Below are 26467 nucleotides of genomic sequence, written 5' to 3' on the forward strand. Positions count from 1 at the left end.
ACAATGACACCGTAAAATCCTTCACACCCATATACATAATACATTTACCTGATAAAATGACTCTGCCAAGGCTTCAGGCCTGGTTTCAGATGCAAGAAGATGTCTCTTTTAGATTCACGTGATAATACCACGTGGTTTGTCAGATTAGAGTGCTCTGCCACAGCCTAAGATTCTGGTCCTTCATGCACCTGAAAGACATAGGATGGGGTATACTTAGATGTTTTTGGCTAGTCCCTCAAGGAGATGCTTAAGCACTCTCTTTTCCCCACAGAGAATTCACCTAAAAGAGAAGGATCTTCTAAAAGACATTACCATAAAAAACACAAAAAGAACGCTAAGAGAGCAAAGTCATCTTCTTCCTTGAGGAAATAATCTGATAAGGAACAGGTTAATCTTTGTCAGTCTCCTACACACTTCTTAATTTTGCATTCTTCAATACTGGGTGGGCAGGTTGGTCGTGAGAGGCTTTTGAGGAGATGCTGATTTAAGGATTTGTGTTGCATTATAGCCTATCTGGTTTCCCAGAAAGAATGGTTTCTGTGCTTTTAGTACCTGATGAACTAGGCATCATCTCTTGAATCGACGACTGTGGCCAACCAGTAAATATGGTCTTAAATATATTGCATTTATTGAGATGTGGGCCTAGACCTAGTTAAGAACCATTTTCCAGTTATTTGTGAAAGATGGGGGCTTGATATCAACTTCTACATTTTTATTTTATTGCAGAGAGAAGTTAAATTAGGACTCTTTAAATTAAAAACATTTGTTCTCATTTTAGTAGTCAAAAACTCAAATGGGGAAGGATTACTTGTCCTGCATAACCTGGGTACGCAATATTCTGACGTGTCCCAATTTAAAAACCCTCAAAAACGTGTCTATTGGATCAAAGGGGCGGTATATCTTGGTTCTCCACCTATTAAACACGTATCTGCATCAACATCGGGTTTGTGATTGTGCAGCCTCCACCCGGAGGATTGCCCCTGGTTAAAAGCAGTAGTGATCAGTGATGTAATTGAAAGGGTAATAACTGTAAAAAAAACTCGTACAGCCAGAATCGGATTTTAATAGATCTGGATTCGAGTTAGGTAAAAATATCTGTTGTGCGTTTTAGGAGTGATTCGGACTCTTACGCACTAAAATGAACTGGTGTACTAAAAAATGGTCGACATGTTTCAGCCCTTGTTTGCACTGGTGTGTCAGGTGGGCTTTCTTCAGGACCAGTGTGCAGTGAAAAAAAGGATTTGTGAATGTCTTAAAAGAAGGTGTGCTCCTGAAAAGTTTTTATCTTCTCAGGAAACAATGTGAAAGGTTAAGATATATTAATCTTAATCTTGGTAAGGTCTTTGTTAGTACCTTTTTGGTAAAGTTAGATGCCTCGTCGGGTCCCCGGGAGTATACGAGGCCTGCTGCGGTCTCGTTTCAAGGACGACTTGTGTTGACTCCTCCACTGTGAACCCGGAAGTGATTTTTGTAGTGCCTTTGCTCTCGCAGCGCATGTACCGATGTCAAATTTGAGGAAAACCCAGTTGTTAATTTGTAAAATAAAAAGTGCTGGGGCTCTCCTCAGGAGGCAGCGCTAACAGTACAAATGTCTTTGTACAAACTGCCTCCTGACTAGAGCCCTGGCACTTATTAACCTGGGGAGGACTTGTCCTTATGGCTAGAGCTGTGAGTCTGAGGAAAATCATGTGCTTTATAAATAAGTGTGCTAAGTGCTAAGTGTACCTTAAGCACCAGTGCCAAGGATTAGGTGCCGGTGCTGAGCACCGTAAAGCCCCCCTAAAATTAAGCACTGGCAAACCCTTATTAATTGCATTATAAAAAAAGCTATTCAGTTATATTATGTATAAAATGTTGGTCTTCAAATGAGATCTGGTATCAGTGGCAGATGCATTTTTGGTGCTAGAGGGGGTGAATGGTTTAGGTGTGAAGCATTTTACATTGAAATGCAAACGATTCATTGGAAAAAAATGGGTCAACCAGTTTCATTTGAGTGAATAATGCTTCTGCAAATTAAATGCTGTCATTTCAGCTGTAAAATTAAGTTAATTACATTGGCCATGATGGGTGCCAGGCAGGGGTGCAAGATGTGAGCCATGGGGTGCCTGCCCCAACCCCATTATTTCCTCCATTGTGTGGTATAGAAGTGCCTATGCTTCATTCAAGTTCTGATTTGCACACTTGAATAAAATGTGTAATTCTGGAAAATCACGTTCCTTCATTATGATTTGATCTCTTTATTTGTAAACTTAGGAACACCTAGATATCATGTCTGAAGTGATGCTATTTATATAGCACATGGTACAACTAATCTCATATCTAGGTGCTAGACTAAAAGTGAGGAACATAGAACAGATGATTCTACAGCAATATCTTAAAAGCAGAAGTGATTTCAGCTTGATACTGCAAATTTTATTCCTAGGCTATCGAGACTTCAGCCAATTTAGAGTTTCAGTTACGAGAGTTTCACCTCCCTAACGCATTAGAATCTGACGCATTCACAGGTGTACAATTTCTCATAAATCTGGGAATGCTTCAGATTTTATTGATGTTGTGTGGGAAGAAACACAGCCACACCCATGGAATGCCCCTTTCACGCAGTGTTCTGCTTAAAAGGGGCACATATTTACAAGGCCCTGAAAAGCCAGGTAAAGGCACATTACGCCACCAGAGCATAAAAAAAGTGACACTCGGGCAAAGCAAAAGTGCCGCTAAGGGCCTTATAGATGAGGCCCTTAGTTTATAGTATGTGGCATATATAGAATAGGCCTGGGATCAATTTTAATTCCGCGAGAGGAATTGGAACATTTTGCTGACTTTGCGTTACTCTGGTAATGCGGTATGCCGGCCAAAATCCAGCAATTGCCTTGTGGCAATGGCAACGGCAACAATGTGAGGCTTCAGAAAACGAGTTGACGAGCGCGAACTAGATTTGGCATCCCCTAGCGATTTCCAGTCGCTAGGAGGACTTCAGGGGAGATTTTACGAAAGTGGGTGGTCCTGAGCATCATAGTCACAGGGCCGCTTACCCAGTAGATTTTCTGTTCAAGCGACAACAGAATCAAATCAAAGATAGCACGTGTCATTCGTGCTGATTTTCTGTGTGGAACACATTACCAGCACTAAAATGTGAGCACAAGCAGCGCGATGTGCAATTTCCGCCCATTGGCGGAACTTAGTGGAATCTCACTGGGTTTTTATGTAACTCCGTGTGATTCAACAGAGTGAAATTCCACGGCTTAAACCCAGGTCTAATATAGAATCTCCTCCTTTGTATTTGGTTTAATACACTATAGTGTTGCTTGGGAAATACAATCCTTTTATGGAGTACTCTGCAACTGTAATATTATCTTCTTGGCTCACTCATAGCATTGCTGCAAGTACACTCATTCCTCTCACAGCTAACAAGTGAAATAAATGGTATGATAATTAACCTTCATTGGCAGGGCATAAAATGTGTGACTACGATGTATGGCTACTCATAAATACCCCCATATTTTATACTTTTCAGTACCAACCTTTATTGGCAAGCTGATCCCCTAATTGTCTTTGTGCATATGTGCGTGTCCTCTTTAAATCAATGATTTTTGGGGATGCAAGCTATCATTGGAATATCACTCACTTGACTGAATGTCAACAGGTAGTAAAATGCCATTTCTTTCTGCTGCAAAATCTGCCTCTTTGGTATTGCTAAATGCTGGCCTAATGAAATTACATGTGTCACGCACGCTGAGAAAAAGTGAGGAAAATTAAAGACAAAAAACCTAATTGTTTTCCCTTCGTTTCGTTTCGTTTCCATAGGCTGTGTTCAAGAATTATGACCCTGAACAGAACGGCTACATCTGTCAGGAGGACTTCGAAAAGATTGTGGTCAGCCTCCCTTTCTTCTTGCTTGGACTGGAAAAGGACCGGTGAGCACTGAAAGATCTCTTGTGATTTAGAAACAGTGAAAAATATTCATGAATATTTGAAGCTCTGCGACTCTTTTGCTCACATGACCAACACCACACTTCCTTCCCTGTAGCCCATAGGCCTCATTTACAATATTTTGACACACAGCAGTGTAGTTGCTGCGCTGTCGTGCGTCAAAATAAAAGGGCAGGAATGCGCCCTTTCTACAAGATACGGTGCATTCCTGTCCTTCTCCCCTGCGCCAGCACATATTAACACCAGCGTGTGCAAACTTGCGTCATTTTGCAAGGGTACCTGCTCGTCGGGGATGATTGTTTTTGTGCAGGAAATGATAGTTTCATGCACAAAAACATTAAAGACATTTTCCTTTTTTAGGTCTCGCCTACGCAGGTGGCAAGCGCTGCTTTGGAGTGACCTTTTGGAATCAAGCCGTACTTTTTTTGGAAACTCGTGCATGTACTGCACTGTTTCCAATGAACCCTCGTGCATGTACGGCATTTACCTTGCTGGAGCGAGTAGTGGCGCCATCTTTTTGTAATTATTGCGCTCGCCGCTGCTCGCTCCCATAGGTAAACGCTGTAGATCGACTGAGAATGCAAACCACACCCCTGTTCCCTTCCGTGGCATTTCTGGCTGCTCTCCACTCAAACCCCCTTGGGTTTGCCTAGAAACGCGTAAACGTACCCGAAAGTCCAGAGTGCGCGCCGCTTTAACTTTTGCTGCCACGTGCCACACTTGTCTTTCAGCTCTTGTTTTATTTACTTTAAATGGCAAACCTGATCTCTGTTTCAATCTTATCACTGTCTTGCTCTTCTTATTACATTCTGATGAGAGCTTGAATGTCTGGCTTTTGTTGGGGTTGAATGTGGCACACCGGCCCAGCTTTGTATTTCATCCATTCTGATTTGTCCCTTGCATGGAAAAAGGGCGTGTGGATGGGGCACATGAAATACTTGAGATGAGTCTGGGAGAGAAGCAATTCCAACGTCCTCGTAATTTTGTAGACCAGAGGTCGTCACGCTCCGGGAGAGGGTCGAGAGATAAAAACAGGATCGTCATTTGTATTTCTTCAGAACAGTGTGATCACCGCCATCAACTCAGTAAGAGGGGCATGGAGTGGCCATCGCTATGTTCAAAATAGCAGGCACAGGACACGGCAAGTCTTAACCTAAATTTCAACAACTCCTTCACTTGCACTAATAGGTGACAATAATCCCAATATGGCTACAAAGCTGTACTCCCTTCCCCTATTGTTTACCCAGTTGCTAACTGCACATTCTCCTCAAAACTATACGCCCCTCCTCCAACACTCCCTCCTCCTACAGTTGGGCTTTACTTCCTTTTCAGAACTCCTACGCCCTCCTTACTTCCAGGAGAGCCGTCCGGTTGGCAACAGAGGCTGAAGACAATACAAAGATCTCCATGTTCAGACTACAACTATAGTTGAATCTCCAGAGTTTGGCAGAGACTCGTGCTCGTCCAATTCGCATGCTAATAAGGGTGGCAGATTCCTTTCCTCTTGTACACACAGGAGCAGTAAATGTAATCCCTTATAGAGCTGCCCACAGCAGTAGTAGTAGTAACTGAAATACTGTAGTTAGCCCTGCGCGTGCCACTCTCCTGAGTCCCAACCCCGGTAGCCCCTAGCCCCCATGACAGCCCCCTGCCGGCTTCAGTACCTCAATGACCTAGGCCCATTTGTCTGCCCCAATTTCCCGGAGCCGCGCGGCCACAGGTGCACAACCTGTTGCTGAGCGCTGCCCTGAGTGAGCAAATCCCAGGATTGCACCGGCTTCTACAAGCGCCACTAAAGGTATTTTGGGCAATAGACAGATGGGGAACTGGTACTGAAACTATTGGTAGGAGAGTGGGTACTGCAAGCCATGGTTGAATTTGAAGGTATTGGTAACCACCCTAATCGGCTATAACACTGGGGTCAGGGAGTATCCTTGGCAACTGTAGCTGTTAAGTGGCATCGGGACTCATTGTAGTTCCCATTGTATCCCTGGGACATCGGGATATGAGCCATAGCCTGGGATTAAGAGGGAAGGTTTCTGGAAGGATGTGGCAGAGAGGGTAAAATGGCAAAGGGGCAGAGGCGCAACTAGTGTCCAATTCCGAGGGGGTGGGGGGCGGCTAATATAAATTTCAGGGGAGGCTAATTCTTACTGGCATAGCCAATAGGTCTCGCATTTGGAAACTTATAAGTGTTTCGCCATGCATCAGTTGATGTTGTTGCACCAAGGATATTGTGCTGAATAACTAAGCTCTTCTAAGGTCCCAAAGTCGAGACCTATTGGCTATGCCAATGCTTGTTTATGGGTGTTGCAAAATATAGCATGCATAGAAGGAGAAACAAATGAGGAGAAATAAAAGTATTTCTCCTCGCTGTACCTCCTTATGCCTTCCCTGGGGAGGCATGGCATTCTGACGCATTCCCAGTTTTACAAAATGTAAATCTGGGAATGCGTCAAGTTCCATGAATATTGCATGGGAACACCCTCAGCAACACCCATTGAACTCCCCTTTCCCGTAGAGTTAAGTGTGAAAGGGAAACATATTTACAAGGCCATGAAAAGTGCAGGGTGACTTTATATGGCCTTGTACATATTGGAAAGCTCATTGCGCTGACAGTTTGTCAATAAAAGTGACACATCTGAGGCACAATGCTCATGTAAATAAGCCCCCAAGACTTTATTTTGCTGGCACTCATGCAGTTTTCGTATTTCAGGCATATATATTCCTTTAAGATCTTTCATGTTTGTTAATGTAAGAAATAAAATAATTGTGCTGTAATCAGGTTATTTCCCCCTTCGTTTTAAAAATCTGATTTAATGATGACAGTAGATTTTTTTAGAACTAGTGGAAAAGTAAAGTTTTAAAAGTGTACTTTTCCTGCCTGAGATCAAGCTGTTATGAAATAGTTAGCCTGCCAGCCCTGCTCCAAAGGTTCTTAATAACCCTGTACCTAAGTGACAATGGCTTGGCCTCTGGCATCTTGAAGGCAGGAATGGTGTTAGCAGTGGCCACTTTAAAGGAATCAGAAGTCTAGGAGAGGAACAGGAACAGCTGACAAGCAAACGTCCGTTTTCGCAGCTCTTTCTTTGATGAGGAAATACTTAATTGGCTACAATTAACTACAAAACTGTTTTCAGCTGGAGGAAAAACAAGCATTGGCAAAGCCAATAGGTCTTGCCTATACAAGAGGTATTGCCTTTGGCAACGAGTTTTTGCAATGTTCTATAAAAGTGTGGCTGCTGTTCAGTATGGCTAAAGGTTTGTGGCGTGAAGTGTCCTAGAATAGAGTGTGGGGGGGGGCGGGGTAGACTGTTGTAGACTGGATTTGTTGTCATAGAGTGGAGTAGGGGGTGCAGAGTGTAGTAGAGTTCAGTAGAGTTCAGTGGTTCAGTGGCAAAGAGTGTTGTAGAGTGCAGTGTTGTAGAGGGGAGTGGCGTAGAGTGGAGTGGAGTGGGGTGGGGTGGAAAAGGGAGAGTGGGTTGGAGTGCATTGAGGTAGTGGGGTGAATTGGATTGGAGTGGTTTAGATTGAGTGGAGCGGGATGGATAGGAGAGGGCGTACTGGGTGGGTGGATTGGATTGGTATGAGGTGGATTGAAAAGGGGTGAGATGGATTGAATTGGGGTGAATTTGAGTGGGGTGGAATAGATTGATTTGGGGTGTATTGGGTTGTGGTGGGATGGACTGGATTAGAGTAGAGTGGCTTTGAGTGGGGTGAATTAGAGTGGAGAGGTGCAAGATAGATTGGACTGGACTGTGCTGGAGGGGGTGGGGCTGGTTCCAGTGGGGTGAATCGGGGTGTGGGGGCAAGATGGATTGGATTGAGTGGGGTGGACTGAACTAGGGTGGGGTGAATTGAATTGGGATAAAGTGAGGTGGATTGGACTGCAGTGGATTGGGATGGACTGGATGTGGCAAATTATATTGGAGTGGGTGGATTGAGGTGGGTGGAGTGAAGTGGGGTGGACTGGAGTAAGGAGAAATAGAGTGGGGTGGAATGGAGTAGGGTGAATTGACGTGGGTATATTGGGGTGGGGTGGACTGGTGGGAAGTAGATTGGATTGCATTGGGGTAGATTGTATTGGAGTGAGGTGGATTGGATTGAGTGGGGTGGATTGGATTGAGGTGGGATGATTGGAGTGGGTACATTGGAATTGGCTTGATTGGGGTGGATTGGATTGATGTGGGGTGGATTGGATTGGGGCGGGGTGAATTGGTTATCACTGACAGAATATCGACAAGAGGAATATCGAGGTACACAAATTTTGTGTACAAATTATCGATGTCAAGAATATTGACATCCTATCTCTACAAAGGTAAGTACAAAAATATTGAAACCAAAATATTGTTGTTCAAAATATCTTTTATTTGAATGTCTTAAAATAATATAAAATAAATTAAATAATAAATATAATTAATAAAAACATAGTTAGAAATATGTATATATTTAAAAATTGTAATATAAGAAACAATTAAACATACATAGTCCGCAGCGATCATATCCTGGGCCCAACGTGCAGTAAGACACCACAGATAACGTTCAGGAAAGCAAAACCCCAAATAGGGTTCCACAAGTGCTCTAAATGGAAAGCGTGTAAACATGGCATTAACACCAGTACCGTCCCTTTACCGCTGAGACAAACACCATTTGAAGTTAGAGGAAACTACTCATGCAAAACAGACTTTGCTGTTTATGTACTCCAATGCACGTGTGGCAAACGGTACGTTGGTAGCACAATATATCCAGCACAAGTACGGATATTGCAACATCTAAGGGCCATCACCCATGATGACCCAGCATATCCAGTGGTGAGACACATTAACACGTGCCACACTTGCAAAAATCAAAAACATCATGGGAGGGAATGGACAGCTGTCACTTTGAAGATTGAAATCTAGATATATAATCCTTCTAGATTCCAAAATTCCCAATGGAATGAATGCAGACAAGGCTCTAAATGTGCATCTCTGATATCCCAGCAACTTGTCCTGTACCTTTTACCCGATCCGTAGCGTCAGGTTCCCACTGCTTTAATGATTTTTTAAGGTTTAGTTGACACATTTTTCCACTTTTTCTTTTTCTAAAAACACCAACATAAGCACCCACTATTATCCAGTATTATGGGTGTCTTTCATAGATTCACATGCCTGAATCATTCCCCGTCGTCGAGACGAGAGTCTCCGGTACATAGAAAAGTAATGTCCTATAAACATACATATAGAGAAGTAGGCCTAAGGGTCCCACCTTAGTAGCCTATCTATGTCCTTTTGTAAAAAGGACCAAACTCTAGAAGAGAGCCAATCAGATAACACCTCCCTCTAGAACCTTCCTGTCAGGAGCCTCAGTCTCTCAGATTTTCTACCGCACGTTGTGCTAAGGGAGTCTCCACCTGAGTTCTCCTCAGGTTTCCTTACTACAGTTTATTTCTTCACAGATTTGGATTATTTTCTTCACAACTGATTATGGCTGATGTTCAGAAGAAGAGGGGTCTCTTCAGAGATTGTACTTCTTGTGGAAATAAGAGGTTACATGTGGAAGATCAGCACAAGACATGCTTGTATTGCCTGTATCCGGACCATTCAGCCAAAGACTGCAAAATTTGTAGAACTTTTTCTACAAAAACACTGAAAGACATAGAAGGACGTCTTTTGCTCTGGCTGAACAGGCTCAAGACCAGGGACAATCTGGAGTCTTCGGAGGAGGATGAGTACTCTTCGGTCTCCTCACAGCTGTCTTTAAAAAGGCCAAGGGTGGCTTCCCCTAGCCCTACTGACGCTCCTTCAAAGAAGACCGCAAAAAAGTCTTTAGAGGTAAAGTCTTCAGCGTCTGAGAAAAGGAGGTTCACACCTTCAAAAAGCCTGCACCGTCGTCGACGACTTCATCGTTGGCGCCCTCATCTGCGCAAAGGAAGACTGTCTCTCACGTCTATGTCTCGACGTCGACGACGACAGTATCGTCGACGTCAGTATCTTCGGCGTTTTCGTCATCGACGACAACTACGCCTTCATCAACGGCGGGTAAGCCTTTGTCGTCCATCATTGTCATCAAAAAATAGTCATCGTCGACGACAGCATCGTCGTCAGTGTCGGTGACGAGAACAGCACCGTCGACGCCTATACTCGTCGTTGACGAGTGTGCAGTCGACGAAAGAATCGACGACGAGAAAAATACCTTCCACAGTGCCATCGTCGACGAGAGTGTCGTCGGCAAAGTCATCGTCGACGTCAACATCGACAACGAAATCAACGGCGGGCATACCGTCGTCAGCGGCACCGTCGACGAAGACATCGTCGACGCCACAATGGAAACAGCCTCCGACAATTCCACCGTCGATGAGACAGACACGGGACACTCGCTCCGTAGACGATCAATCGTCTAGAATCCTATCGTCCACGACTCCTTCAATGGAATTTACGCCTGAATTGACATCCCCAAGTAGGGTGCACAGATTGCCACCGGCTCGTCTCCTACAAGATGAGGAGTCAGATGAGGAGGATAGCACGCAGGCTACCAGTCCGTCTCATCTGATGGTCAAATGCCAAAGTACAGATGAAGAGGACAATGACGTTGAAATTACCCAGGAGCTTAATGTTCAGGCACAGGTTCAGACTCAGATTACACCCATGGTATGTTTACCAGCCTCTATTGTGTCTGATTTAAGGTTCTTAATAGAGGACTATAAGCAACGCTTTCCTGAGTCCTCGGCTCCAGCGGATAGGCAGGTTCCTCCAGCGGCGAGGGCAACTGCGTCTCCATGGGCCAAACCGCCACCTTTAGTGCTTCATCAGGAAAGGGAACAAGTTCAGGACCCACCATCATCTGAAGATGAGGAAGAGCCTCATGAGGAAGGGGAAATCCAAGAAGTCCTTTCCGATCATGGTGACGGAGATGATTATATAATCTCTTCTCCAGCGTCCCCGAAGCCAACAACATCAGGTTCAGCACCAGCGGACATAGGAGGATTCCACAGTATAATGGAAAGAGCGGCCAAGAGGTTCCACATAACGATGGAGTCTCAGGAAACAGATTGTTTCCTTTACGATTTTAAAGAGCCACTTCGGAAGACAACCAAATCTATTCCCATCATTGAATACATCTGGAAAGAGGGACTACAATTGATGCAAACACCAGCCTCAGTTTCTACGGCGGTTTCAAGATTAGACAAGAAATATAAGGCCCCAGCATCGGCCCCAGCCTGCTTTACAGGACACCCCAAACAAGACTCTGTAGTTACACAGGCAGCGCAGAAAAATTCCAGAAATCCATCTTCACCGGTAACAGCCCCGCCAGATAAGGAGGGCAGGAAGCTGGATAACATCGGAAAACGATTCTCAACCACGTCGGCAATGACGGTAATGGTGGTAAATTCTATGGTGCTGCTGGGAAGATACAATAGGCAACTATGGGCAGACATTGCTCCGTATCTGTCTGAGCTTCCGGACGACACGAAGGAGGAGGTTCAAGCTCTGCTCCTAGAAGGTCAGTCGTCGGCCTCTGAATTAATAGACTGTGCTCTGGATGTCGCCATGACTGGTTTCAGACAGCTAGCAGGAGCAGCTGTGTTATGAAGGCAGGGGTGGCTCAAGTCTACCTCTTTGTAGCAGGGAGGTCGGGAGGGAAGTACACATTGACCCAGTTTCGGACTGGTGGAACCCTAACTCACGTCCTACCTCTCTTTCATCGACTCAGGACTCGTGGGAGACGTACTCAGCCAGCTGGTGGGAAAAGCACGACCCACAAGGAGAGGACTGTACCTTTTACGGGGCCGGCTCCGAGGCAGAGACCCGCCCCCCTGCAGCGTCACTGCTATGCCAGCCAATCAGCAGAGAGGATCTGTACCGGCCCCTGGATGACGTACAACCAATGGAGCTGCTAAAAATCCCGGAAGGAGAAAGAGCGGTGTGCATCGACACCGAGGCGGAGAAGAGTAGAGAGCGAGCCCACGTGGAGAAGAACGGAGACGAAGTGGAGGAGGTCGAGAGAAGCGCGACGAACAAAGGAGCAGAGCCAGGAGGCCAACGTTTCCGCTCAGCGCCCAGCCAGGCTCGCGGAGGAGTGTGGTTCTCCCTGGTGCGTGACCGGGTTACTGGGTGGCTGGGGAGGCGGGGAGCCTCCGTGTAAATTTGTACAAAGCCCCTTTTTCCTGCCTGCCTGTCTATCCCTTCCTCTATTCTCCCTCCCCCCCTTCCTAACCTTACCTAGCATCTGCCCCACACCGAGCACAGACTGTAGAGTAGAGCACAGGTGTCCTCACGTCCCCCGGTTCCTATTGGGATATCACCACTTACACGAACAGCTTACTGAGAGTGTTCTTTCTATCCTCCCCGCATGTGGCGCTTGAACACCGCAAGGGAAGACGACCGAGCCGCCAGGGAACAGGAGCGCCGTCGTGCAAGTCCCGGAAGAACCAACACCCTAGCTGACACCTTGGATCCGGCAGTCCTAGCACGTGAAAGACTCACTCAGAGGCGAAAAAAGACATTCATAAAAGTAAAACCTTCTTTACCACGCTCCCGAGTCATTGTCCCTCCTTCTGAAGCGCCACACTCTTTCAGACAGGAAGTACAGTCTAAAATCCTAGACATGCCTGTCTATCCCTTCCTCAATTCTCCCCCCTTCCTAACCTTACCTAGCATCTGCCCCACACCGAGCACAGACTGTAGAGTAGAGCACAGGTGTCCTCACGTCCCCCGGTTCCTATTGGGATATCACCACTTACACGAACAGCTTACTGAGAGTGTTCTTTCTATCCTCCCCGCATGTGGCGCTGGAACACCGCAAGGGAAGACGACCGAGCCGCCAGGGAACAGGAGCGTCGTCGTGCAAGTCCCGGAAGAACCAACACCCTAGCTGACACCTTGGATCCGGCAGTCCTAGCACGTGAAAGACTCACTCAGAGGCGAAAAAAGACATTCATAAAAATAAAACCTTCTTTACCACGCTCCCGAGTCAGTGTCCCTCCTTCTGAAGCGCCACAACTCGTGTCAGAAGTGGGATCCGACCCTTCCATCCCGATAATAGAGATGGATCAAGTCATTCAACATATCATAAAGGGTCAGGAGAAACTTGAATGGGCGGTGGAACGCCAGATGTCATCAGCCCAGGCCGACAGGGAGGCGTTCAAAGCAGCAATGACGTCACAGATGGAGGGTTTACAGAAAGTAATGAAAGAGACAGTAGTTGGGCCTCTTATAGACAGAAGGGCGCCTGTCCCCCATCCCTCGGGAGTATCTCTTCAGAAGTATATACAGGGCGAAGACCCGGACGCCTTCTTAACGAACTTCGAGAGGGCAGCCAGAGCTTGTGGTTGGCCGGAAGATAAATGGCCGTTTTTTCTTGCCCCTCTCCTGTCTGGAGACGCCCAGGCAGCCTACCAAGTCGCTAACCCTGGGGGTACCACCCCTTATCAACAAATACGAGCCCTCATTTTAGATCACCTTGGAATGGACGCTGAGTCATACAGAGTCCGTTTCCGTAAGGAAAGAGGCCTGCCGGGAGAGAACCCCAAGACCCTGTACTTCCGCCTCAAGAACGCAGCCGACAAGTGGATCAAACCAGACGGGAAGACCAAGGAAGAGATAATGGACTGCATTTATCTCGAACAATTCATGGAGGCCCTACCTTATGGGACCCAAAGATGGCTGAGGCAACATGCCGGACTGACTCCTGCACAAGCCATTGAGATGGCCTCCACCTATTCACGAGCCCAGCCCAAGACGGGGTTCTGGGAAGGCGATAAACCAAGGCTACAGACGGCTGCGGTTAAAGCAGACAAAAAAGGGAAACCCCTACCCGACCTACCCAAACCCCGACCCTACAAAGTAGAGACTCCAGTCCTACGGGGCCCACAATGCTTCGAGTGTGGGGAATGGGGCCATATTGCCAGGATGTGCCCCCGAAAAAAACAAGGTGAAGAGCCCGTGGAAGTAGGCTACGCCCCGAAAGCAGTGATGTACATGGCCGAGATGGGGCCCTCTTTCTACGTAAGGGTTTTGGTTAATCAGCGCTGGGTTAGAGCCCTCAATTCCATTTCCACCTTTGATGCTTTTCCCATCCCTCGGGTGGATGAGTTAATAGAACGCATAGGGGAAGCCCAGTACATAACCACGCTGGACCTCACGAAGGGGTACTGGCAAGTACCCCTACGGGAGGAAGATAAACACAAAACTGCATTCTCTACCGATGAGGGACTATTTGAGTTCAATGTGTTGCCTTTTGGGTTGCATGGGGCCCCTGCGACCTTCCAACGCCTCATGCACCAAGTCCTCCTCCCTTATAGGGTTTTCTGCTCGGTGTACCTAGATGACATTGTCATCTTCAGCAACTCCTGGGCAGAGCATTTGGAACACCTCCAGACCATAATGAGAGCATTAAGGGAAGCAGGGTTACACATAAACGCTAAAAAGTCACGAGCCACTTATAGCAAGGTGAAATACCTAGGGTACATGTTGGGAAAAGGGGCGATAGCACCCCAGGAAGAGAAGGTAAAGGCAATCATAAGTACTCCCTTTCCCTCGTCCAAAAAGGATCTTAGGGCATTTCTGGGCCTTATCGGTTATTACCGTAGGTTCATATCCAATTTTGCTGAAATCGCCACCCCATTAACCCACATGCTACAGAAAGGAGCAAGCAACAAATCCTTCCTAAATCCCTCTGACAAAGCGAAACAAGCGTTCGAGGATTTGAAAAGGGCCATAACAACTAGCCCTGTTCTGATCGCCCCTGACTTCAGTAAGACCTTTATGTTAGCCACTGACGCCTCTAATAGTGGTATAGGCGCCGTCCTTTCTCAGCTAGGTAAAGATGGGCTGGAACATCCTATTCTATATATTAGTAGGAAACTACACGAGCGAGAACAAAAGTATCCCACTATAGAAAGGGAATGCCTGGCCATTCGGTGGGCAGTGGAGAAACTGAAATATTATCTAGAAGGGAAGCCGTTCATTCTTTACACTGACCACGCTCCCCTACAGTGGATGTACCGTCAGAAATCCCCAAACCAGAGGGTGTTAAGGTGGTTCCTCTTTTTACAACCCTTTTCCTTCTCGATCCAGCACAAAAAGGGGAGGGATAACAGCAACGCTGATTATTTGTCCCGGACACCTACTCTCCCCGATCGGAAGAGTCCAGGGGGGGAGGAGTGTAGCAGGGAGGTCGGGAGGGAAGTACACATTGACCCGGTTTCGGACTGGTGAAACCCTAACTCACGTCCTACCTCTCTTATATCGACTCAGGACTCGTGGGAGACGGACTCAGCCAGCTGGTGGGAAAAGCACGACCCACAAGGAGAGGACTGTACCTTTTACGGGGCCGGCTCCGAGGCAGAGACCCGCCCCCTGCAGCGTCACTGCTATGCCAGCCAATCAGCAGAGAGGATCTGTACCGGCCCCTGGATGACGTACAACCAATGGAGCTGCTAAAAATCCCGGAAGGAGAAAGAGCGGTGTGCATCGACACTGAGGCGGAGAAGAGTAGAGAGCGAGCCCACGTGGAGAAGAACGGAGACGAAGTGGAGGAGGTCGAGAGAAGCGCGACGAACAAAGGAGCAGAGCCAGGAGGCCAACGTTTCCGCTCAGCGCCCAGCCACGCTCGCGGAGGAGTGTGGCTCTCCCAGGTGCGTGACCGGGTTACTGGGTGGCTGGGGAGGCGGGGAGCCTCCTTGTAAATTTGTACAAAGCCCCTTTTTCCTGCCTGCCTGTCTATCCCTTCCTCTATTCTCCCTCCCCCCCTTCCTAACCTTACCTAGCATCTGCCCCACACCGAGCACAGACTGTAGAGTAGAGCACAGGTGTCCTCACGTCCCCCGGTTCCTATTGGGATATCACCACTTACACGAACAGCTTACTGAGAGTGTTCTTTCTATCCTCCCCGCATGTGGCGCTTGAACACCGCAAGGGAAGACGACCGAGCCGCCAGGGAACAGGAGCGCCGTCGTGCAAGTCCCGGAAAACCCAACACCCTAGCTGACACCTTGGATCCGGCAGTCCTAGCACGTGAAAGACTCACTCAGAGGCGAAAAAAGACATTCATAAAAGTAAAACCTTCTTTACCACGCTCCCGAGTCATTGTCCCTCCTTCTGAAGCGCCACACTCTTTCAGACAGGAAGTACAGTCTAAAATCCTAGACATGCCATATGATGGACAACAACTGTTTGGCGCAAAGATTGACGAAGCGCTATAAACGAAAAAAGGACACGGATACAGCGAGAGCACTTGGCACGCTGTAATTTAAGAACCAGTCCTTTCGAGGGAACAGAGGCAGAGGACAATCCTCTTACAGAGGCTCTTATCAAAATAGATCCTCATATTCGTATGGCCAAGGCAAGTCGCAATAACAACCGCGCCAACAACAACAGAACAGACAGTCCTCCTTTGGGAAGTCAAACTTTAGAGGAAAGGCCCAGCGAAAGCCCGCTGGCGGATGCCAATGACTTCTTACTACAGCCAGCCCATCCCTCACCTACGTCTTTAAAAATTGGAGGAAAACTGACCCATTTCCTCAACAACTGGAGGAGGATAACAACGGACCGGTGGGTTCTACAGTTAATTCAATTCGGACATTCTCTAGAGTTCAAAATTATCCCTCCAACAACCACTCCTCGACCTATGCCTCACAACAAGAATCTGCAATTGCTTCTTCAGGAAATCTCGATCATGCTTCGGAAAGGGGCAATAGAGCGAGTACAGTCAGCTCTCAAGGGGAGAGGATTTTACTCCCGCTTCTTCCTCATTCAAAAGAAGGAAAAGAAATGTAGGCCCATTCTAGACCTCAGGGCGCTCAACACATTCTTAAAGAAGCAATCGTTCCGCATGGTCCCGATTCAAGAAATATTGGGCCTACTGGAGGAGGGAGATTTCATGACGTCCTTGGACCTGCAGGACGCATACTTTCATGTCCCAATACACAAGAGTCACAGGAAATTCCTAAGATTTGCAGTGGCTGGCCAACACTATCAGTTCTGTGTCCTCCCGTTTGGCCTCAAATCTGCACCCCGGATTTTCACCAAAAGTCTTTCCCCGGTGGCAGCATTCCTTAGACAGCACGGGCATCAAGTCTTCCCGTATTTGGACGACTGGCCTGTGAAGGCACCATCCTGGTCAGGCGCAACCAACTCCTCCAATGCCTGTCTCAATCTCTTCAACAACTTTGGTCTTAACACTCAATTGGGAAAAATCCACCTTGCATCCCTCTCAAGTCATTACATTCCTCGGAGCAACACTGGATACGAAGGCGGCGAAGGCTTGCCCGTCTCAGGAGAGAAAACGCAAGCTTGTCTCTCTAGCCGCATCGGTGGCTTTGAAGAAGACTTTATCAGTCCGTACCTTCAAATCCCTCCTGGCATGATGTCCTCATGTATCCTACTCATACCACACTGTTGGCTATGGATGCGTCCTCTCCAAGAGGCTCTGTCCAAACAGTGGAAGCAGTGTATGGGGTCGTTCGATGACCGCATAAGAATCACGAGCCAGATCGTCAAGACACTTCAGTGGTGGAGGTCGCTCAAGGACATCTCACAGGGATTACTGTCCCTGCTTCCTGCTGCTGCCCATGTCATTACAACGGACGCCTCACTAGAGGGTTGGGGAGCAGTCCTGCAAGAATTGCGGATCAGTGGCAGATGGTCAGAACAGGAAACACAACTCCATATCAACCTACTGGAGCTGAGGGCAGTCTTCCTAGCCTTGCAGGCTTTCATGCCAAGGATCAAGAACTCCCTAGTGCTCGTCAGGACCGACAACACTACGACGATGCACTACCTGAACAAACAGGGAGGGACGCATTCGCTAACACTCTCTTGCGAATCGCAAAAGATCTGGAACTGGCTCATTCTCCACAACGTATCGTTGAGAGCGGAGTACGTCCCAGGCAAGGACAATGTCATCACAGACGCCCTAAGCAGACAGAGGTCGTCATCACACGAATGGGTGCTGGACATGGCGACCACAGCTCACATCTTCTCAAGGTGGGGGACACCGCAAATTGACCTATTTGCGACCAGGGAGAACGCCAAATGCCAAAGCTTCGCAAGTTGGTATCCCCAACCAGGGTCTCTCGGAAATGCATTTTCCATCCCATGGCGCAACATCTTTGCATACGCATTTCCGCCATTTCCGTTGATTCCCAGAGCCCTCAGGAAGATGAAGGCGGAGCCTTGCACTTTAATTCTGATAGCCCCATTCTGGCCGAGGCAGCATTGGTTCACAGACCTTCATCGTCTCTCACTGCAGCCGCCAATCTGTCTACGTCAGCATCCATCTCTGCTCACGATGAGCGACAAGCAGATTCAACATCCGGATCTGAAATCTCTCAGGTTATCGGCTTGGCTCCTGAGTACCGAGAATTCAGCAGGATGAACATTCCGCAGGATTGTAAAGATATCCTAGCCAGAGCACGAGCAGACAGCACTAACAAGACTTATTCCCTGAAGTGGAAATGCTTCTGCATCTGGTGTGTGGACAAAGGTCTACGTCCCTTCGCTACCACTCCAGAACAAATACTTGCTTCATCTGGCGCAGTCGGCCTAGACCACTCCTCCATAAAAGTACATTTGGCGGCGATATCACGATTTAAATGGACACCTAGAGAACCCTCTCTCTGGTCTAGTAGACTGATAAAACAATTCCTTAACCCCTTGCGTGCGGCGGGAATTCCCCGCCCATGCTGACTCCGCCTTGCGCGGGCGGAGTCATGACGGAACGGTTCCGTCATCAGCACAGCTCACCCGTAGCTGATGACGGAACCGCTCCGTCATCAGCATGCAAGGGGTTAAAGGCCTCTATTGATCTTATCCTCGACCACGAATTGTCCCTCCAACATGGCATCTGAATGTGGTTCTTTACCAACTAATGAAGCACCCTTTTGAACCCATTCACAGGGCGGAACTAAAATACATTTCGGGGAAGACAGCTCTCCTCCTGGCGCTTACATCTGCAAGGAGGGTCAGTGAACTGCAGGCTCTTTCCATCCAAGACCCCTTCCTGCAGTTTAGGGACGACAGAGTAATTTTAAGGACCAATCCTAGGTTTATTCCTAAGGTTCCGTCGGACTTCCACTTGAATGAGCCGGTGATTCTCAAATCATTCTTTCCAAATCCTAGCACTGCAGCTGAGAGATCGTTGCACTCATTGGACTTTAAAAGATGCCTAAAATTTTACATTGATAAAACCAAACATTTCAGAAAATCCAACCAACTATTCATAGCCTTCAGTAGACCTTGAAAAGGTCTACAGCTGTCCAAACAAAGCATCTCCAGTTGGATCTCTTCGGCAATAGCCTTCTGCCACGACAGAGCCGGACATCCATTGCACTCTAAAATCAGGGCGCATTCTACAAGAGCCATGTCAACTTCTATAGCGCTATTTTCTGGAGTGCCAGTTATTGACATCTGCAGGGCGGCAACATGGAAGTCGCTGCATACCTTCACCAGGCACTACTGCCTGGATACAGAGCTGATGAAGGATGCCGCAGTGGGGCAAGCAGTGTTACGCCATCTATTCCAGTGAGGTGAGCCTTCCACCATCCCTCCATCCTTTTCTGGTATGCACATTTCTCTGTTACTGCTTCCTGTTGATATCTATTGATGGTTCATAGTCGCAAGTATGTATTATCTAATGACTTCAGTATGATGCTCCATCTGAAATGTGCACACGATATTGCTTACTACTCTGATTCAGGCATGTGAATCTATGAAAGACACCCATAATACTGGATAAGAAATGCGTTACTTACCTGTAACTGCAGTTATCCAGTATTGGTGTCTTTCATAGATTCACATGCAACTCTCCCGCCTCCCCTGGAAGGACTCACCTATGTCTCTATCAGTGCTACACCTACATTGCTTGGTGCGTACGAAAATCTGAGAGACTGAGGCTCCTGACAGGAAGGCATGTGACACCAATACTGGATAACTGCAGTTACAGGTAAGTAACGCATTTCAACTGTGTTGTCCCAGACAGTCAACCATATATACACTGGCTCCAAGTCAAAAGTTTCATAGCACACTTGGGCAGCACCCAGCACCATCCTCTGACTATACCCCGACGATACATAGCCTGTACATCCTGTTAAATACATCCCACCACACTGCATTTGCAACCACCATGCCACAATACTGATTGTAACCACCTCCTGCTTGTATTTCATGCTGCAGGTACTCAACACAGGCACTCGTGAATTGATTCACTCAATATCGTCTAATTGTGGGGTTTGAACAGGAGTGAGATGAGCATAGGACTTTCATTGGTTCTGAAGCCAGGTCTCCATATATTCGAATGACTCACACAGGGACCTACAACACAGTGTTTTAATCATTCTTAATTGTTGTGGTTTTTTTTTTCAATTATTGACACAGCTTGCATTATTTTTTGCTTTATTTTCTATTAATATGCACTCGCAATGTTTCAATCTGACAATTGTGGGTTTTTTAACAATTGCGTAAATTAGAAACAACGAAATGTTTTCTTTCTTTATCTATTTCGTTTTTGCACAATAATGCCAGTGCAGCCAACTCTTCTATGTCCGTTGCCTTCAGATAGTTGCTGTGACAACCAACCAGTTTATGCCTGTCACCTACTAATGTATTTAGTTTTGAAGTGTGAGAAATCAGATGTAGTGAGCAAGGCGGTCCGCCGCTGAAACGTGTCTAGGTCGTATGGAATAAAACGTATCTTTCTTTGGCTATTTACCCACGGAGTCAGCACCTTCTTGATTCAAAGTTTGGATTGGTTCGATATAATTTTTTTATATATATTTACTTAATAATATTGATAAATAATTATTTTATTACATTATAAAATGTTAAAAACATAATAAAAATTCTAAATACATATATATATACATACACCTGTAACATACATATAAAAAGAATATATATATATATATATATATATATATATATATATATATATATATATTCAATTAAAGTAATTATTACATTTTAAAACAACATTTTACACTACATTAACTAAAACAGTAGGGAAAATGTTGGATAGAGTAGAGGATAAAATTACTATTCCCACTCCAGGAAATGCAAAAGTAGGAAAACTGTTGGATAGCGAAGAGGATAAAATTACTATTCCCACTTCAGCGAGTGTAACAGTAGAGAAAGTGTTGGATAGCAGACGGGAATAATTTACTATTCCCACTCCAGCAGGTGCAACAGTAGGGAAAGTGTTGGATAGCGGAGAGGATAAAATTACTATTCCCACTCCAGCAACTGCAACAATAGGAAAGTGTTGTATAGTGGAAGGGAATAATTTATTATTCCCACTACAGCAAGTGCAACAGTAGGGAAAGTGTTGGATAGCGGAGAGGATAAAATTACTATTCCCACTCCAGGGAGTGTAGGAGTAGGAAAAGTGTTGTATAGCGGAGGGGAATAATATACTATTCCCACTACAGCAAGTGCAACAGTAGGGAAAGTGTTGGATAGCGGAGAGGATACAATTACTATTCCCACTCCAGGGAGTGTAAGAGTAGGAAAAGTGTTGGATAGCGGAGGGGATAAAATTACTATTCCCACTCGAAACAGTGCAACAGTAGGGAAAGTGTTGGATAACGGAAAGGAATAATTTACTATTTGCACTTCACAGAGTGCAACAGTAGGGAAAGTGGTTGATAGCGTAGGGGAATAATTTACTATTCCCACACCATCAAGTGCAACAGTAGTGAAAGTGTTGGACAGCGTAGGGTAATAATTTACTATTCCTACTCCAAAGAGTGCTACAGTAGGGAAACTGTTGGATAGCGTAGGGTATAAAATTACTACTCCCACTCCAACAAGTGCAACAGTAGGGAACGTTTTGGATAGCGGAGGGGAATAATTTACTATTCCCACTCCAGCAAGTGCAACAGTAGGGAAAGTGTTTGATAGAGATGGGGATAAAATTACTATTCCCACTACAACAAGTGCAACAGTAGAGAAAGTGTTGGATAGCGGAGTGGATAAAATTACTATTCCCACTCCAGGGAGTGTAAGAGTAGGGAAAGTGTTGGATAGCCGAGGTCAATAATTTACTATTCCCACTCCAGCAAATGCAACAGTAGTGAAAGTGTTGGATAGCGTTGGGCAATAATTTTCTATTCCCACACCACAGAGTGCAACAGTAGGCAATGTGTTGGAAAGCGTAGGGGATACAATTACTATTCCCAATCTAAAAATTGAAACAGTAGGGAAAATATTGGATAGGGGAGTGGAATAATTAACTATTCACACTCCAAGAAAATAATAAACATTAATTAACAAATACTTAAATAATAAAAAATAATTTACCTCCCACCAAATCTCCCTAAAAATGACACCACCAATATTGTAAAACATGACACAGTTAACATAATTGCTGAACAATTCATTTATTAACTAATAACCATGAACAATTAAATTAAAAACAATCAGTAATAAATTAATTCACACTATTGAGACTATTAAATAGCAATAACTAAATATTATATGAAAAAATTATTTAATTTGAATTACTTCCCACACTACTCCCCTATATATCTACAACCTGCGCCTGAAAAAAATGACACAATTTACATATTTGCCAATTAATTATAAATAATTAATATCCAATTAATAACTAATTAATATACAAACAACAAAATAAAATAGTAAATACATAAATCTTAATTAATAAAATTATTAATTAATTATAAATAAATTACTTCCCACCCTACTCCCCTAAAAACCCACAACCCGGCTGCTAAAAAAATAACACAATTAACATTTTTACCAATTAATATTTAATGACCAATTAATAACTAATTAATAACACATTAATTAACACACTTAACAATATAAATGATTAAATACAACAAAATAATGAATTAAAATTATTAATTAATTATTATAACTAAAGTACTTCCCACCCTATTTTACTATAAACCCACAACCCGCTACAGAACCAAAACACAATATTTAATTTGTATAAGATTAATAACTTCTTACAATTATTAATACATATAATATAATTAAATTACTTCCCACCCTATTCCCCTATAAACCCAAACCTGCTACCGATCTAAAATACTCAAAAATTAATTATCATAAAATGAATTATTTCTAAAGATTTCAAACATAAACTACAAATGTAAGCTATACTTATACAAAATATTTAAATCACATACTTTTAACACATATACTAAAATACAGAACACTAAAATAAATTTCGATATTAACAACAATATTTTTGCTAACGGTATTACTAACTTCGATATTACGTAAAACGATATTTCTTACCTGCATGTCGATATTCTGGTCGATGATATTCTTGCAGGTCAATATTGTGCCACATCGATATTTAAACATCGATATTCTGGTATATTGATAGTTAAGCATCAATATTATGTCTGCATACCGTGAATTGGATTGGAGTGGGGTGAGGTGGATAGGATTGGAGTAAAATGGATTGGATTGAAATGGGGTGGATTGGAGTGGGACAGATTGTTTTTTATTGGATTGGGGCAGATTGGAGTGGCCACACACAAAAGGGCAACCAGACTATTAAAGACAAATATGCAAAAGGAAGCCATTTAGAGGTCCTACTGGGAAATTCAAAGATTTTGGAGTAGACACCTCTCCCACTAGAGAGTGGCATGCTTCATCATTGGCACCTAGTAACACCCTAGTAGGATAGTACCACCAGGACACATTGGATTGTGGCAGATTGTTTTGGATTGAGTGGGGCTGATTGGACTGCGGCACATTGTTTTGAATTTGAGTGGGCAGATTTGAGTGGGGCATATTGTTTTGGATTGGAGTAAATTGTTTTGAACTGGAGTGATGCAGATTGGAGTGGGACGGATTGTTTTGGATTGGAGTGGGGCAGATTCTTTTGGATTGGAGTGTGGTGGATTGTTTTGGATTGGAGTAGGGTGAATTGTTTTGGATTGGAGTAGGGCAGATTCTTTTGGATTGAGTGGGGTAGATTGTTGGGTAGCAGGTTTTATTGGGCCAGATTCTTTTGGATTGGAGAGGGGTGGATCGTGATGGCTTGGTTTGGAGTGGGGTGGACTGGGGAGGAATTGAAGTGGATTGTATTGGGATGAGGTGGATTGTTTTGGAGTGGGGTAGATTGGATTGGGGTGAGATGGATTGGATTGGAATGCAGTAGATTAGATTGGGGTGAGGTGAGGTGAGGTGAGGTGCGGCGAGGTGGATTGCATTGGAATGGGGTAGATTGGATTGGTCTGGATTGGGTTGGATTGGAATGATGTGCAGTGGATTGAATTGGAGTAGGGTGGATTGTGGTCGATTAGAGCGCAGTGAATTGAGATGAAGTGGGTGGATTGGAGTGAGGTGGATTGGATTGGAGTGGGGCAGATTGGAGTGGGGCGAATTGTCTTGGATTGGAGTTGGGCAGATTGTCGTGGGATGGATTGGGTGGGACAGATTATTTTGGAGTGGTGGGGCGGGTTACAGTGGGACAGATTGTTTTGAATGGGAATGGGGCAGAATGGAGTGGGGCAGATTGTTTTCGATTGAGTGGTGCATATTGATTTGGATTGGAGTGGGGTGGATTGTTTTGGATTATAGTGGGGCAAATTCTTTTGGATTAAAGTGGGGCAGGCTGTTTTGGATTGGAGTCGGTGGATTGTTTTGGAATGAGTGGGCAGATTGTTTTGGATTGGAATGAGGCAGATTGGAGTGGGCAGATTGTTTTGAATTGGAGTGGGGCATATTGTTTTAATTGGAGTGGAGCAGATTGGAGTGGGTGGATTGTTTTGTATTGGAGGGGTGCAGATTAGAGTGGGGCAGATAGGAATGGGTCAGATTGTTTTGGATTGGAGTGGGGTGAATTAAAGTGGGACAGATTGTTTTAGATTAGCGTGGGGTACATTTGTTTGGATTGTATTGATGCAGACTGGAGTGGGGCAGACTGAAAAGGACAGAATGTTTTGGATTTGAGTGGGGAAATATTGTTTTGTATTGGAGTAGGGCAGATTGGAGTGGGCAGATTGTTTTGGATTGAGTGGGCCAGATTGTATGGGATTGGAGTGGGGCTGATTGTTTTGGAGTAGAATGGGGTAGATTGTTTTGGAATGGAGTAGGCCATATTGCTTTGGATTGTAGTGAGGCAGATTGTTTTGGATTAGAGCAGGGCAAATTAGAATGGAATTGATTGGAGTGGGGAAGGTTATTTTGGATTGGTGTGCAGATTGGAGTAGGGTGGACTGGAGTGGGCAGATTGTTTTGGTTTGGAGTGGGACCGATTTGAGTGGGGATGATCGTTTTGGATTGGAGTTGGGAAGATTGCAGTCATGCAGATTGCTTTGGATTGAGTGGGCCAGATTTTTTTGGATTGGAATGGGGCAGAATGTTTTTTTGTTTTTTTTATTGGCAGTTAAGTAAAAGGAAGAAAATGTCATGGTACAATATACAAAGTGCACATAGAGACAGTGCCTGTAGTCAACATTGAAAACATTGGTGAGTATGCAAAGTCCCTCTAATAAAAGAGAGGGACCCAAAAACTAAAGGGAATGGGTACCAAAAGACAATTGTCAGTAAGTAAAGTTCCCCTTGGGCACATTGATTTGAGTAAAAATACTCACAGATATACACAGACCACAATAAACAGGGCACATATGTAACAACCAAAGAGGAGATGCAACAATCCTAAATTAAGTAAATATGCTTCACAAATTTATTTAAAACAAGTGCAGTGAAAACCAATATGGTCAGTATAAAAACGTTTTACAATACATTAAGATCACATACAATAAAAATATACAATGTATATTATACAGGGACAGAATTAAAAGGAAAAAATAGGTTCCTATTGATGAACAACGAGACACGAAAAAATGATGAGAACAATAAAGCTTTGCGTCAGAATTGCTGTCTCTCAAAACATAGCATGTTTCTCCTTACTTTTAAAGCATCAACGCGTTTCGGTGGACATCTAATATATAACCACCTTCTTCAGGAAAACATTTAACCATCCCATAAAATCTTGTTAGGGGCGTATGCCTCCGCTCGAGGGTACACGTTTATAAAAACACACCTCTGATCATAAGGAGTTGCTCATAGCCAAAACAGTTTCTACAAAATGGATCTCGTTTTTCTCTGTGTGTTCATGCTTCTCAGAGAATTGGGAATGAGCAGATATTTGGGGCTATGTGATCTGTATCTTGTGGTACTTTTTCAGGATAGATGAGCAGTCGCTGGTAGCGGTATGTAACTGTTACCACAGATTTTTTACAACGCATACCATTACCACGGATTTTTTACAACGCAGGTCATTTTACAACGGATACCTTTACAACGCAATACACTACAACGCAGGTACTATTACAACGCATACCATTACAACGTAAGTATAGTTATAGGTAAGTTTATCTTTTTAAAAAAAAAATATTAGTGGTATTTTGTTATGGGGTACAGGGGTATTTTTAGGTTTTAGGGCTGGGTTTGGGTTTTGGAGTACAGGGGTATTTTTAGGTTTTAGGGCTGTGTTTGGGTTTTGGGGTACAGGGGTATTTTTAGGTTTTAGGGCTGGGTTTGGGTTTTGAGGTACAGGGGTATTTTTTGGTTTTAGG

At 44.9% G+C, this 26467-nt stretch overlaps 1 protein-coding gene across 2 annotated transcripts in view; it reads left to right on the plus strand.

The window, feature by feature from the left end:
* Window positions 1-26467, plus strand: part of LOC147692464 (RAS guanyl-releasing protein 4-like) — a 516206-nt gene that overhangs the window by 377635 nt on the left and 112104 nt on the right. For both annotated transcript variants that reach the window (XM_086938673.1, XM_086938674.1), the window contains one exon: window positions 3802-3911. In XM_086938673.1, coding sequence (XP_086794799.1) covers window positions 3802-3911 — 110 coding nt within the window. The remainder of the gene's footprint in view (window positions 1-3801; window positions 3912-26467) is intronic.

The sequence above is a fragment of the Lissotriton vulgaris genome, chromosome 9 (assembly GCF_964263255.1).
Source record: "Lissotriton vulgaris chromosome 9, aLisVul1.2, whole genome shotgun sequence".
NCBI classification, from domain to species: Eukaryota; Metazoa; Chordata; class Amphibia; order Caudata; family Salamandridae; genus Lissotriton; species Lissotriton vulgaris.